The sequence below is a fragment of the Melospiza melodia genome, chromosome 12 (genome assembly GCF_035770615.1).
Source record: "Melospiza melodia melodia isolate bMelMel2 chromosome 12, bMelMel2.pri, whole genome shotgun sequence".
NCBI lineage: Eukaryota > Metazoa > Chordata > Aves > Passeriformes > Passerellidae > Melospiza > Melospiza melodia.
This window is the reverse complement of record NC_086205.1, coordinates 14,286,760-14,299,151: the sequence shown is the minus strand read 5'-3', so window position 1 is coordinate 14,299,151 and position 12,392 is coordinate 14,286,760. Positions and strand designations below refer to the sequence as shown.

At 38.2% G+C, this 12,392-nt stretch overlaps 1 protein-coding gene across 4 annotated transcripts in view; it reads left to right on the top strand.

Annotated features, from left to right (window-relative positions):
• Positions 1-12,392, top strand: part of SLC9A9 (solute carrier family 9 member A9) — a 173,108-nt gene that overhangs the window by 131,588 nt on the left and 29,128 nt on the right. For 2 of the 4 annotated variants that reach the window (XM_063166932.1, XM_063166931.1), the window contains exon 14: positions 3,197-3,276. The exons of 1 other annotated variant lie outside the window; for it this stretch is intronic. In XM_063166932.1, the coding sequence (XP_063023002.1) occupies positions 3,197-3,276 (80 nt within the window). The remainder of the gene's footprint in view (positions 1-3,196; positions 3,277-12,392) is intronic. One more of the 4 variants, XM_063166933.1, reaches the window with a different exon arrangement.

Below are 12,392 nucleotides of genomic sequence, written 5' to 3'. Positions count from 1 at the left end.
TAGGCCTCTCTCTGCTCAGAGTACTCAGCCAGAATGGGAAAGCTGCAATGTCTGTTACCAAGATTTGAATTTAGCTCCTCTGTGACCACTCTAACTACCAGGACATGGGTACCTTGTGGGAGCCTCTCAATCCATGTCTGTAACCATACCTAGATTTTTTTTTTAGGGACAGAAGAAGCCTTAAAGACCTTCCACCTCATGGGTACTATGTCAGATGCAACACCAGCTATATGAGTGCAAAATCCTTTTCCTTCCTTACCTCATCATCTTTTTCTCCCTTCTTTCCTTCCTTTGCCTCCCAAAAATTCAGTTTTCTGTGAAGAGATCTGATTTCTTGAATAAATCTATGTACACAGTTATTTCTACACTTCTGATTATGTTCTATTTTGGGATACCTGAACCAATAATTTTGGCAGTCAGCTGGCAGCAAATTCCAGTTCAAGCTGTAAGACCTGGAACCCAGAGCTCCTTCCCTAGAAAAGGTGCAGACCCTTTTCATGTATAATTAACATCTGTACTACACCATATCATCATCCATCAGAAGCATATCTCAGTTTCAATTCTGTCTTGCCACCCTTAAATTTATCATTAAATCATTATCACAGCATGAGCATTAACAAAAGGAAGTAGCCTTATATTCATAGACATTTGCTTATTGATGGACTGTCATAACTTAGTTCTGAAGAAACTACAGAATACATACTAAAATAATATATATTATTGCATAGAAAACAGTATGTAAAACAAACCACTTTGCTGCATATCATGTACATTCAGTGTACAAATACCGAAAGCTAACTCTGAAAAGCACAATGCAGGGACACAATCACTAAAGCATAGTTATAAAGTGGGTCTATTTTAAAAAGGCAAAAGCTTTGTGGAAGTGAGCTATTTAACTAAATTCCCATTTAAAAACATAGTCAATAGGATATTTCATTCAGATGGCTTATGTATCTCAAATTCTGCTATGTTAACTTCAGTTGAGAGAGGGTAAGAAATTATTTTCTACAAGCACTTCAGAAAAAAAGTCGTAGATAGGCTATTGATCTCAGGAAAAAACTAAATAGCATGCAAAATGCTTATCAATATCATCTCTGTCAAACTAATCTGCATAGTTTATTTAACTGTCCCTAGATCTTTGTAAGTATAATAAGGAATTTAGTTACACTGTTCTCATCAGTTTCATCTGCCAGCTGGTTGGTGAATTTATTGCAAGGACTAATGAGAGTAATCTCCATATGGGCAATTCCCATATGGAAGAAGAGATATGAAAAACTTTGGCATTTTCCCTTCCCAGAGAGAACTACTTTTACCTCTCTGAACTGTAGGGAAAGTGAAAAGTTACTCTTTAAAATCTTAAGATCCAAAATAGGATCCAAGGATCTGCAAGAGCCCTGAAACATTCACACCAACATCTCCTGTCCTCCCTTGCGCTGTTTCTGCAGGAGCTGCACTCCAGATAACCACCCAGATCCCCACTGCTGCAAGAGCTGATAACACAACACAGATTTCATAGGCAAAAGGAGGAAGGTGCCACATGTCAAACTAGAAATAAAACAAGGCCCAGGTCAGGACCAGAAAGCCCCTGGGGGATTATACTCTTGTGTAGATCTCTTTGTCCACTGCTTTCAACAATTCATTTTCCTCAATGAGGAAACCTTCTTCCTTAAGAGGAAGCTAGAGGTACAATGAGTTTGGAAAGAGGAATTAACCAACAACAACATGACAATGCAAACAAAGGACACAAGCTATTTACAGAGCTCACTGTGCTTTTAACAAGCTGTCCTCTGCCCCACGCATGAGGACAATATGTTTATTTCCATGCCTGTCCTTCTCTTCCTCATCTCTACCCCTGTGAGCTCAAGTCCTTCCCTCTCCTTTATTCAGTGTTCTTGTTCTTCTGACCCAACACAGATTTTGCTTACAATCAATTCCTGCTTAAATGTTTCAACCCAATCTTTACCTTGCCAAAATGCATTTTAAGATGTTTAGAGCTTGGAAGAGTGTTCTGCTGCTTGGTTAGGGATTAGTATCATCTTCTTCCCTCTCCCCCCCACAGCTTCCCCCAGTTACTGGGAGGGGTTGCTAAAATACTCAAATCAGTTAACCAGGAAACAGATCCCAAGAATAATAGTTGTTCTATTTGGTGCATTTGCATGTTCAGTGTGACCCCATTACCAAAATCATAACAGTTACAGCATGGATTCTGTCTAACCTTATTCAAAACTCAATTACATCAATGCTCCCATTGTTCCAAAGTTCCCATGAACAGGTTGCCTGGGAACTAGACCTTACAATTTTGAGGGTCAGACCATTGACATTATCATCACCAATTTACATGTATATTAATCTATTATAAAGTATTCTGTTTTAATATATTATTAGATTAAAACATGAAAATTAACAGATCAATTGGTTTAAAAGTGCATAAAGAAAAATATTCTCATTTAAACTAACCTAACTTGCCACAAAACAAAACCAAGACAGTTTAACATTGTTAGAGAACTGGCCACCCTATTCCTAATTTCATCCTGATAGCAATTCTTCCACTAGTACTGATGTGATACCTAGAGTATGACCAAACTGCCTGTCTTTGTACAGATAACTCTTCCTAATTTATTATTCCGAATTAGGACCCTGAGGAAAAGGATAGTCCACCTCTCTACCTGTGCAGCATGTTACAGAATTAATACCCTTGCAGTATGGAAAGGGTATTTTGAGCCTTTTCAACTCAACTCATGTCCCCCTCCCCTTGGAAGGAAGTAAAAAGGACTTTTCTAGTTATTACAACATCTCAGTCCCTTTGGGAAAAGCATTTTGTTAGACATACACAAACAGCCTCTGATCTTGTAGGAGTAAACTGAAGTAATCCCACAACAGCAATTAAATCAAAATATCATTTTATTGATCTCAGAGTATAGCACTTCTCAACTGCTTAAAAAATTGGAATCATTCATAAGAATAAATGCTACATTCTTGCAATGAGTGCAGCAATGAGAAATGTGCTGTATGAGCCAATTTTCTCCTGAACTGATTCACAGAGATGACATTTGTGCAACAAAAAAAAAGCTTTTTTTAAATTAAAAAAGTACATTTAATTGTAATTTGGTCTGACATGTATTCTTAATATCAGAACTCCATGTTTTACTTATTTTATAAAAATGCTTCTCACTTCATTCATTTGTTTATTTTGCAGAGTGCACCTAATTTGGATAAAAATACAACCAAAGCTGAGAGTGCATGGCTGTTCAGAATATGGTATGGCTTTGACCACAAGTATCCTTTTCTGTTATAAACCATGAATGAGAGCTGCACTACAATTCACCTTCAAAATGTTTAAGAACCAAAAATTATTATACTTTTATAAACCAAAACAAAAGTGTAATCTATTTTAATGTGTTACTAAGGAGAAGAAATCTTGTAAATCCAAGGTAGCAGAAGGTCCAGCCATGACTGAGGCTACAAGGAGGTAAGGAGGTCTGAGCTACAGCAGCATATAGACAATACATTTAAATTAATGAATCTTCTTAAATTGCTGTATAAAACCAATCCTATCATTATTTAGATAGGCTGTAGATGCTGTGTTTGGGGAGCCAGGAGGTTGGAGCCAGAAGCAGCCAAATACCTGCTGCCTGACCATATACTGAGAAAGGTAGCTACCTAAGGAGAAAATAAGACAACACTGGTTTACCCACACTTCTAAGAAAACAGACAAAGAGGCATCCATTATGAAAAGCTCCCAGGACATTCTGAAGCTCATGCTTCCTAATCCCTGGATTCCTAAGCCTTTGTGCTTTTATTTACATTCCTTCTGAGGCATGTGCATTACAGACCCTGAGTATGGGTGTCTGCTGCTTTACTCCAGCAAGTCTGGTTTCCATGTCTTTGCATTTCAGGAAAATAGTTTAAGTGATAAAAGAACATCCTGCCTAAGCCAAGGCAGAACATACAGTCTGACACTAATGCCTGTGCAAAACCTGTAAACACAACCATTCTGATTTGTTGTCATTTGAAACTGACTCTGCACAGGCTTTGCAGAGCTGCCAGTGAGATCCCACAGCAACAATCCCCCCAAGCCTTTAGCAGGCACACAGTGAATACAGGAGAAGCCCACCTGGTGATTTCTGTGCATCCTGGCTCAGGAGCTGAGCAGGCAAAGCCCTGCCAATGCTGTCCCCATTATCCAGCAGCACATCTATTGGTCAGTCACCCTGCACCACTGAGCAGAAATTAATGCTCAGGCTGCATGTGTGTTCTTCCTGATACCAGCTGCAGCAAACCAGAATGAAACATTTCAGCTGATAAAATGTAATTCTTTGGGAATACAGCTTCCTTGGAGAGTTCAACTGAAGTTATCCTTCAAAGAGACTTTTGATGGAAAAACAACTTTTTGGTTAGAAATGGATGTTTTTTCCTTAATTCCTCTACTCGAGCAGTTTTAAAGGCCAAAAAGCACTTAGCATTAAAATTTTTCCCTTGGATAATTCTCCAAGAATACATAGAAATAGTAGGTAAATGTTATATGAAGTGAGAAAATATGTTTAAATGTTAATGTTGAGTACCAACACAACTGGCTTTAACCACCCCTTTTTCAGAAGAAATAGCCTGTGGTGGTGGTATATCCTAGAAACTCTAAGTCAGAAGGAACAGATCAACAGGGTGAGGGGAAGGGGGAATTTTTCCTCTGAAGATAAAAAAACAAAAAAGAGCAAGCAAAAAATGTGGAAGGCAGGAGCAGGACAGAAGCATGAATTAAAGACATGAAAGAGAACAAGGGCAGAGATAGAAAACAAGAGACAGAGGCAGAAGAGGGAAAGAGAAATCAATGTGAAAAAGTCAGACAGCAGTACATGCAAAATGAAAAGTCTGTAGAAGGCACCAGAAGCACCACTTCTCAGAGATGATCTGTGTGCTAGAGATCTTGAATATGGGTGCCTGATGCTTTATTCTATAAATTCTAGTTTCTATGTCCTTTGCATTTCAAGAAAATATTTTAAGTGATTTTAAAAAATAGAATTTTTTAAAGAACACATTTATTCATGTCAGTCTCGCTACCAGTCAAGCTGTAATCTTTCTTTAGAATTCAGATGTTCAGAGATTATAGCTGTGCCATTACCCTAAAATATATATTTATTACAAATAATACATCTACATTTCACTAATCCTGAAAGTGTGTGCCCATATTCCTGCATGGAATCATAGTTCAACCCACTAATGCTGTGACTCACAGCTCTAAGCTTTTCTTTGGTAAGAATACTTCTGAAAAACATTCTTTTCAAGGAAAGAAAAATTATTCACCCAAACTTTCTTTTGCCTTGCCTAATATTACAAAGCCATATTGCTAGATTTAGAAGAAATTGCCATGTAGCATAGTATTTGTGCCCAGTACAAGACTGCAGATAGGATTATGACAAAGTTTTCAAAGAAATTATACAGCAAACTAATAAACTGTGTCACAGCTGAGACAGCCAGGATACACAAAGTATTATCATACAATTCCAGAAGGCTTTAAGCATTCTCCATACACAGTAACACCTTACCTCATCAGAAGGCTTCAGGTGTCTGCCCACACAGAGTAACACCAGATCACCTCAGAAGGCTGCAAGCATCTGCCCTTCTTGTGCTTTAGCCCAGCCTTTTATCCCCTCCTGTTGATGCCCTGCACCTGTGTGCCCTCTGCTCCCTTGGCTGGTTGGTCAGTGCCCCTGGGCACTCCATGGCTCGTTACCTTCAATGCTGCTCACCTGCTGCTCACAGCTGAAACCAACTGGGGATGGGGCTCAGCCCACCCCAATCACCACAAACTGTGTGCCTACATATCTGTTCATATACTTCAAAAGCACACAAGACTGTGACATTTCTATAGTTTGACATTTGCTCTTAGGCATTAACACAAATCTACCCACTCTTCTGGCAATGACATCTCTCATGCCTATATTTATTTCACAGGAGGAAAGCAAGGAGGAAATATCACTAAGGAAATCAAAAAGTTTTGCTGTTCTTTACTGTCTTTATGAATGATTCCCAATTAGTTCAGTGATCTTAGGCAATAGCAAAATGCCATGCTGGGGTAGAACTATGCAAAAAATCCCTGCAATTCTGTTTGAGAAGCACATTTTATTTTTATTCTGAAAGAAACATCAGGAGCCTGATATAGAGCCAAATGTGTTCAATGAAGTTTGTATTCTTTCAGCAAAAGTTTCTTTGAATCAGGTATTGACACCTTGGAAAAATGATTTTTCTCTAAAATCTAGGCTAAGAAATCATAACATTGAAATAACAAAAATGAAGAATAGATCAATTTTAGTAGGTAGAGTTATCCTCTTGGATTTCCATCTCAATAATTTAAACAAGAAAAATGCAAAATAAAATAGTTGCATCTGGCAGGGGGTCACTTCCAGTGAGTCAAGTTTTGTTTTTACAGCCTACAGTGCATTACACCATTTGGAGCCATAATATCCTACTGAAGGCTAGTGGGAAAGCAAGGGCATCAAAAAGGTTTCAAGAATTTATCAGGAGAAAGAGACACCACAGATTTACAATCCAGCATTTTATATACATCTTTACAATGTTGTGTTTTTTTCAAAGCAGATGTAGGCAAGTTTAGCTAACAAATGAATGAGTAGGTGGGAATTTCATCCTGCAAGGGCAAGAGCCTGTGTGTGTATGGGCAGAGCAAGATGAAACAGAAAAAAGGCAAGAAGGGAAGGGAGACAAGGGCATCAAATGCACACTAAGTTTCTTTAAATACTTTGTGTTAAATTACAAGAGAAGTTTTAGTCCTACTGGCAGAAAAGTGTAATCCTGTTTTTGTGGCAAAGGGATGAGGATGGCACCGCACAAGGTGTGGCCCTCCAAGAGTAACACGAGCAGAGCACCAGGGCTGCCTGTCCTTGGCATGAGTGAGGGGGAGGCAGGACAGGGATTGTGGTTGCTGTCAGCTGGCTGGACAGGAGCTTTGCAATGACAGACCTACTGCACCCCTGGTACTGCTCCAAGCCCCCAAAGAACAATGCAGCTGTCTAACTTTGCACAAAACTCTGCTTTTTGAGTGGTTCACACACTGATCCCTGGAAAGCAGAGGGAGGAGAGCTTTCTCCTTCTGTACAGATTTATTTTCAATGTGAGGAACTAACACTAAGTTACACTGAATAGAAGCAGGTGTCTGGGGCAGAGTGAGACAATTCTCCATAAAGTAACTCCTTAAAGTGTTTCTGCTTAAACTGCAGTTGTCCACCATTGAAATTCATGCCTTTAAGTTTGGTTAAAAGAAAAAAGAAAAAAAAAAACAAAAAAGCTGTTTATGTCCTTTGCACTTGCCTGAAATCCATCAGCCAAAAAGAATTGCATTCTTCGTAGACTTCAAAAGTTTATCCTCCTTATCAGGGCACCTATCATTTTATTTCTCCTGTGCTTTGTACGTGGATAAAAGAGACATAATGGCTGACTATTGAGCAAGATAAGTACTATTCTGTGCCTGGGAGAAAATGGAAAACCTACTAAAAGCAAAAGTGCATTCTGGGGTGAACTGACAATCAAAGACAAACTCAGCATTTTGTGGTCCTTTCAGCTGAATTTTCCTTCTGGGCTGGCTTGTCACTCTCCTATCAGAGACAGACATCTTTGGAAGAAAAAAGCAAGGAAGAGCCTGAAAGCATGCACATGCATGCTGTTTTCTTTTACCTGCTGGAGAACTAAAAGTTTATCAATATAAATTGATATTTTGATTTATTCTTCTTTTAGCACTTCAGTGAAAACAACAAAATTGCACATAGGGCCCTGGTTTTGGCCCAGAAACTCATTCTGATACAGTTTTCAAACAGAAAAGAATCTTATCTGAGAGACAATTCAGTCCAATCATGAACCAAAGCAGCATTAGATAACACAGCCCAAGCCAAGCCAGTACCACAGAAGCACTGCTGCAGGAAGGGCTGGCAGGAAAGGTGGCCAGCATAGCATAGAAATGCCAAGAGAGCCCAAGAATCAGCTTTGCAGCTGTTAAAAGCAGATCCTAAAAGCTGAGAGGAAAGCACAAACCAGTAAATGAGTTAGAGTGGATCTCAGAACATGAGCTCAGCAAAAGCAGCTGCCTGTATCATAAGGCTTCCTCAAACAGTGCAAACTTAAACAGCACTGGGAGGGTCCCAGAAGGGATTTTATCATTAGAAACAATTGCCTGGACTTGGTTCAAAGCTCATTCCCAAAATATATTTTCAAGAACATGATCTAGAAAAGCTCATTGTTCTTTCTGCAGCACAGATAATCAGTATAGCTGATTTGGTGCTATTTCCTGACCCTTTCAAGGACACAGAATTGTTGAAACTCTGCAAATTAACCTAATAAATAAACATGGCTAATAATTAACCAGAATAATAAGTGACCTCAATTTGTCCTCCATTCACAGAAAGAAACCTAGATAAATAATTCTGAAACAATTCCACATTGAATAAGCCAGTAAAATCCTTTTCATTTAAAATGTTTCACTTATGTCAATTCTTTGAAAGTCTCATTCATGTCCAGATATTTTTTTACATTGAAAAATGACTAAGCATGACTTAAATAACAAGTATGAATGCAAAATTAAGTACAAAGTATTAAATGAAAAATCTTTGGGTTTTTTACAATATTTGACATATGATCCTTTTCACAGTTACATTACATGGAGACACACATAATTATTCGTTATCATGTCTTGATGTTTTTATCAAAAAATGCAAATCTTTCAGCCCACCCTCTCCTCATCACAATCCTGGAATAAGGGAGCTTCAGGTATTTTGTTTCCACAAAATATAATCAAAAGGAAATAAAGCTTGAATTTTTACTATTTAGATCTTACATCCTGACACTAAGATTCAGTACATTGCAGAAAGGCCTGTTTACATGTTTAAAACAAAAGCAAAAAATTTAATTAGGGGGTAAAGGAACAGACAAGGAGAAACTATAGAAAAATCAGATGCTTTTTCATAGTCTAATCTTAACTCTTAAAGTTACATAAAACAATACAAACACTAAGTCATTCTGGAGTAGGACCTTTTCTTGCCAAAGGTGTTACTTCATTGGTAACAAAGCCATTATAATCAAACTTCTTGATTTCTTTAAAGCCTTCAAAACACTATGCATTGCTTTTGCCTTTAAAGGAAGAAATAGTCACATGGGAAAAGCTTTATGGGATTAAAAAAATAAATCAATATTCAAAGTAATGGTTAAACAATGCAGGGATGGGACAAGTGCAGGAGAACATGTCATTATTGTTGCAGTCTGAGGAGCAGGGAATGCTTTCCTGGAACTGTTACTAAATCCTTGTTGTCATCTATCAGAAGTGCTGGGCCAGGTTTTCATTTCTTTGCATCAAATGCTCATTGATTTTTATAAAAGTTTTGCACAGCATCAAAGGCAGAACCTGACCTGGAGCTTATTGTGGACAGTTGCTTAGAATTACCAGCTTTTCTACTGAACATACTGGCTCACATGACATATTATACCTTTTGTGTGTGCTGTTCTCTGAATTTCTGATAACAAGGACCTCAGCTGAATACAGAGACTTCTCACAGATTCTAGGTGGCCCAATATAAGTACTTGGCTCTTTATGCAATTATATGACTTTCTTTCATGTAATATATTAAAACTATTAGAACCTGCAATAGATAGAAATCACAAACACTAATCTCATATAGATTTTTATAATTTAAAAATAAAATTGTTCATAGAGGAAATACACTTTAGTCTTTCCAGTACAAAACCACTCCAAAAAAACCAAGCAAAAAAACAAAAACAACCCCAAACCAAACAGAAAACACCTTCCAGTTCTGCAGTTTACTTCTACCTGCATAGCTGCCTGTTACAGTACCTGTCAAATGAAAATACAGAACTTGAAGGAGTTGATCTAAAGCTTAGTGAAGTAAATGGACTCACAGTTTATTGACCTGAACAAATTATAGCTTAAACCATCATAGTATCTGATTTTTCTGATAAGTATTATCATTCTGTCTGACAATTCTTTCTTTCCCTCCCCTTCTCACATTATTATCACAGCAAACTGAAGGCTGACTGCACAAAGTAGAAGAAGCCTAGGCTTGTATCAGTCCACTCAAGCATGAAATTATAGTTTGTTGACTGACAATGCTTAATAGCACCCAAGAGACCCAAGTATGATATCAGAGTACCAGAAGCTTATAGCACAGATTTAATCAAGCATAACTTAAAATTCTCTTTCAAGTCTCCTATTATTTCATTTACACCTCTATATATGCAAAAAGTTACTTGGCAGTACATTTAAAGTGTTTTAAAGTGTTCTTCTGCATGTATGTCTTCCACTGTTGTGTTTCCAGACATTTCATGTGTATTGGAATGCCTGGATGTGCACACAGCACATCTGCATCTGTAATACCATCTATAAATGGCACTTCTTTCACAGCAGCAATTGTCACAGCAAGATACTGCTAATTATAACCTCACCTAGGCAAGAAATTGGTAATACTTCCTAGTAAGGGGCTGTTATTAATGTTAAATTACAGTGGGATTCCGGTAAAAGCTGGGAGACTAAAGGGATCAGGATGATTAATTTTATCAAGCAGGAATGGCAAAGAGCACATTAATGATCTTCCATCAGAAAATAGTGTTGAATTGAACTCTTTTACAGAAAGTTAATATCTGGATGCAAACTCCTTATAAAGTCAATGATATGTTCCAGTTCCTTTGAGTAGGTGTGAACAAGACCTTCCACACAATTCTTATTTGGAAGATGGCTCTGTATTATTGGCACATCCTCCCCATTTTAAGTGGTTGCTCTAGAAAAGGCACCACTGGTCCCCTTGGTTTGTGTTGGCTATGATAGTTTCAAGTTTAGTTAAACTACTTTAACACCCTAACACAGCAGCACCAATAAGGCTGAGGCAAATGTGCAAATGTGAGAGGAAAAAACTTTTTTTGCCTCTATTTTTAAGAACACTCAGGCAATCAGCAATTCAAAATGAAGCAATTTCTGGCAGCAGAAAAACTCAAGAGCCATTTTCTATTTCTGATATTGAAATAGGCACATGATTCACTGGAACATGAACATCATCCTGCATTCAGACAGACTGTGAATCAACCAATCTTAGTACCAGCTCTTAATTCAGCTCTTCTCAAGGGGATGCCAAGGAAAGGTGGAAAGGACAGATCAGAGGAATGAATAAACTGATACAGGGCTGACTACAAGTCTGCATGAGGTATTGCAGCAGACCTTCACATCTGACCAGCTCACTTTAACTTTTGTCAGAGGATGTGCAAGTCCCAAGACAAAGGCTGTCTTACAGCTTACACTATAATACGAGCTTCTTGAAATGCATGCTTAAATGCATGAAGGAATGGAATAAGTATTTTGATCTGATTATTTTCTTCAAATTTTTAATTTGTGCTAATATTCCCAAAGAAAACCGTTTTAATCTCTTAAATACTTATTTTAAAATATTGCAAAGGATGTCTTATTTAGGCAGGCAGCTCTACAGAATTTTTTTATTTTGCTCTTCCATGTAATTATGTACTGAACACAGTTGTGCTTTGAATAGTAAAATCTCATTCAGATTTTAAAAAATTCCAAGTGCTGATGGACTTGGAGTGCTTTGCTATTTGTTCATTAGGAGCTTATAAGAAATGTTTTACTCAATTTGCTGAAAGCAAGCTGATGCTTTTCTGAACTGATTCTGTAAATTGTTATTTATTATATCCTCAATAGGCAAATTTCTGATCAGTGCTATCTATTTTAAACAGTAGAAAGCCCCAGCTTTCCAACATGTCTTAAATAGTTCAAGAGGAAGTCCCCCTCTTGTTTCATTTTGATGCTTGTTCCACTAAGGACCCGTGGTCTCAGCTGCTATCCCGCCAGCAGCAGAGCACCGGTGGCACAGCCCTGCAGTGCAGGGGAGCTGGCAGTGCACACTGCAGGCCCTTCACTGCACATCTGTGGCTTCGGTGTCCTCAGCCTTAGATTCTCCATCCCTACTCACATCCATCATTTCCCCACACTGTGGGAAATTCCCTTCATTCTGCCTTGCTTTAAGCTGGGTTCCTTGAGGTGAAGTGTGAGGAAAGTGCATTTTTCCTCAGCCGTTGCACTGTCCTGCACAGCCTTGGCCTTGCTGGTGCTGTTCCCTTCTCTGGGGATCAGCTCTCAGGTGGGAAGCGGGACAGCCCTCAGGTGCAGAGACCTGATTTACTGTTCTACTGTTGATAGAACATCTAAAACCAGTTCTAAGAATTTTCAGTAGTAACAATAACCCCTAACATTTCTGATATCATTAAGCTAAGAAGTGATAGATTGTTCTTTAACAGGGAAGCACAGAAATGGTTTTTACTCATAAAAAGGCCAGTATAATTTGTTCAAAGGTTGAGTCCTCATTAAAGATACAGAACAG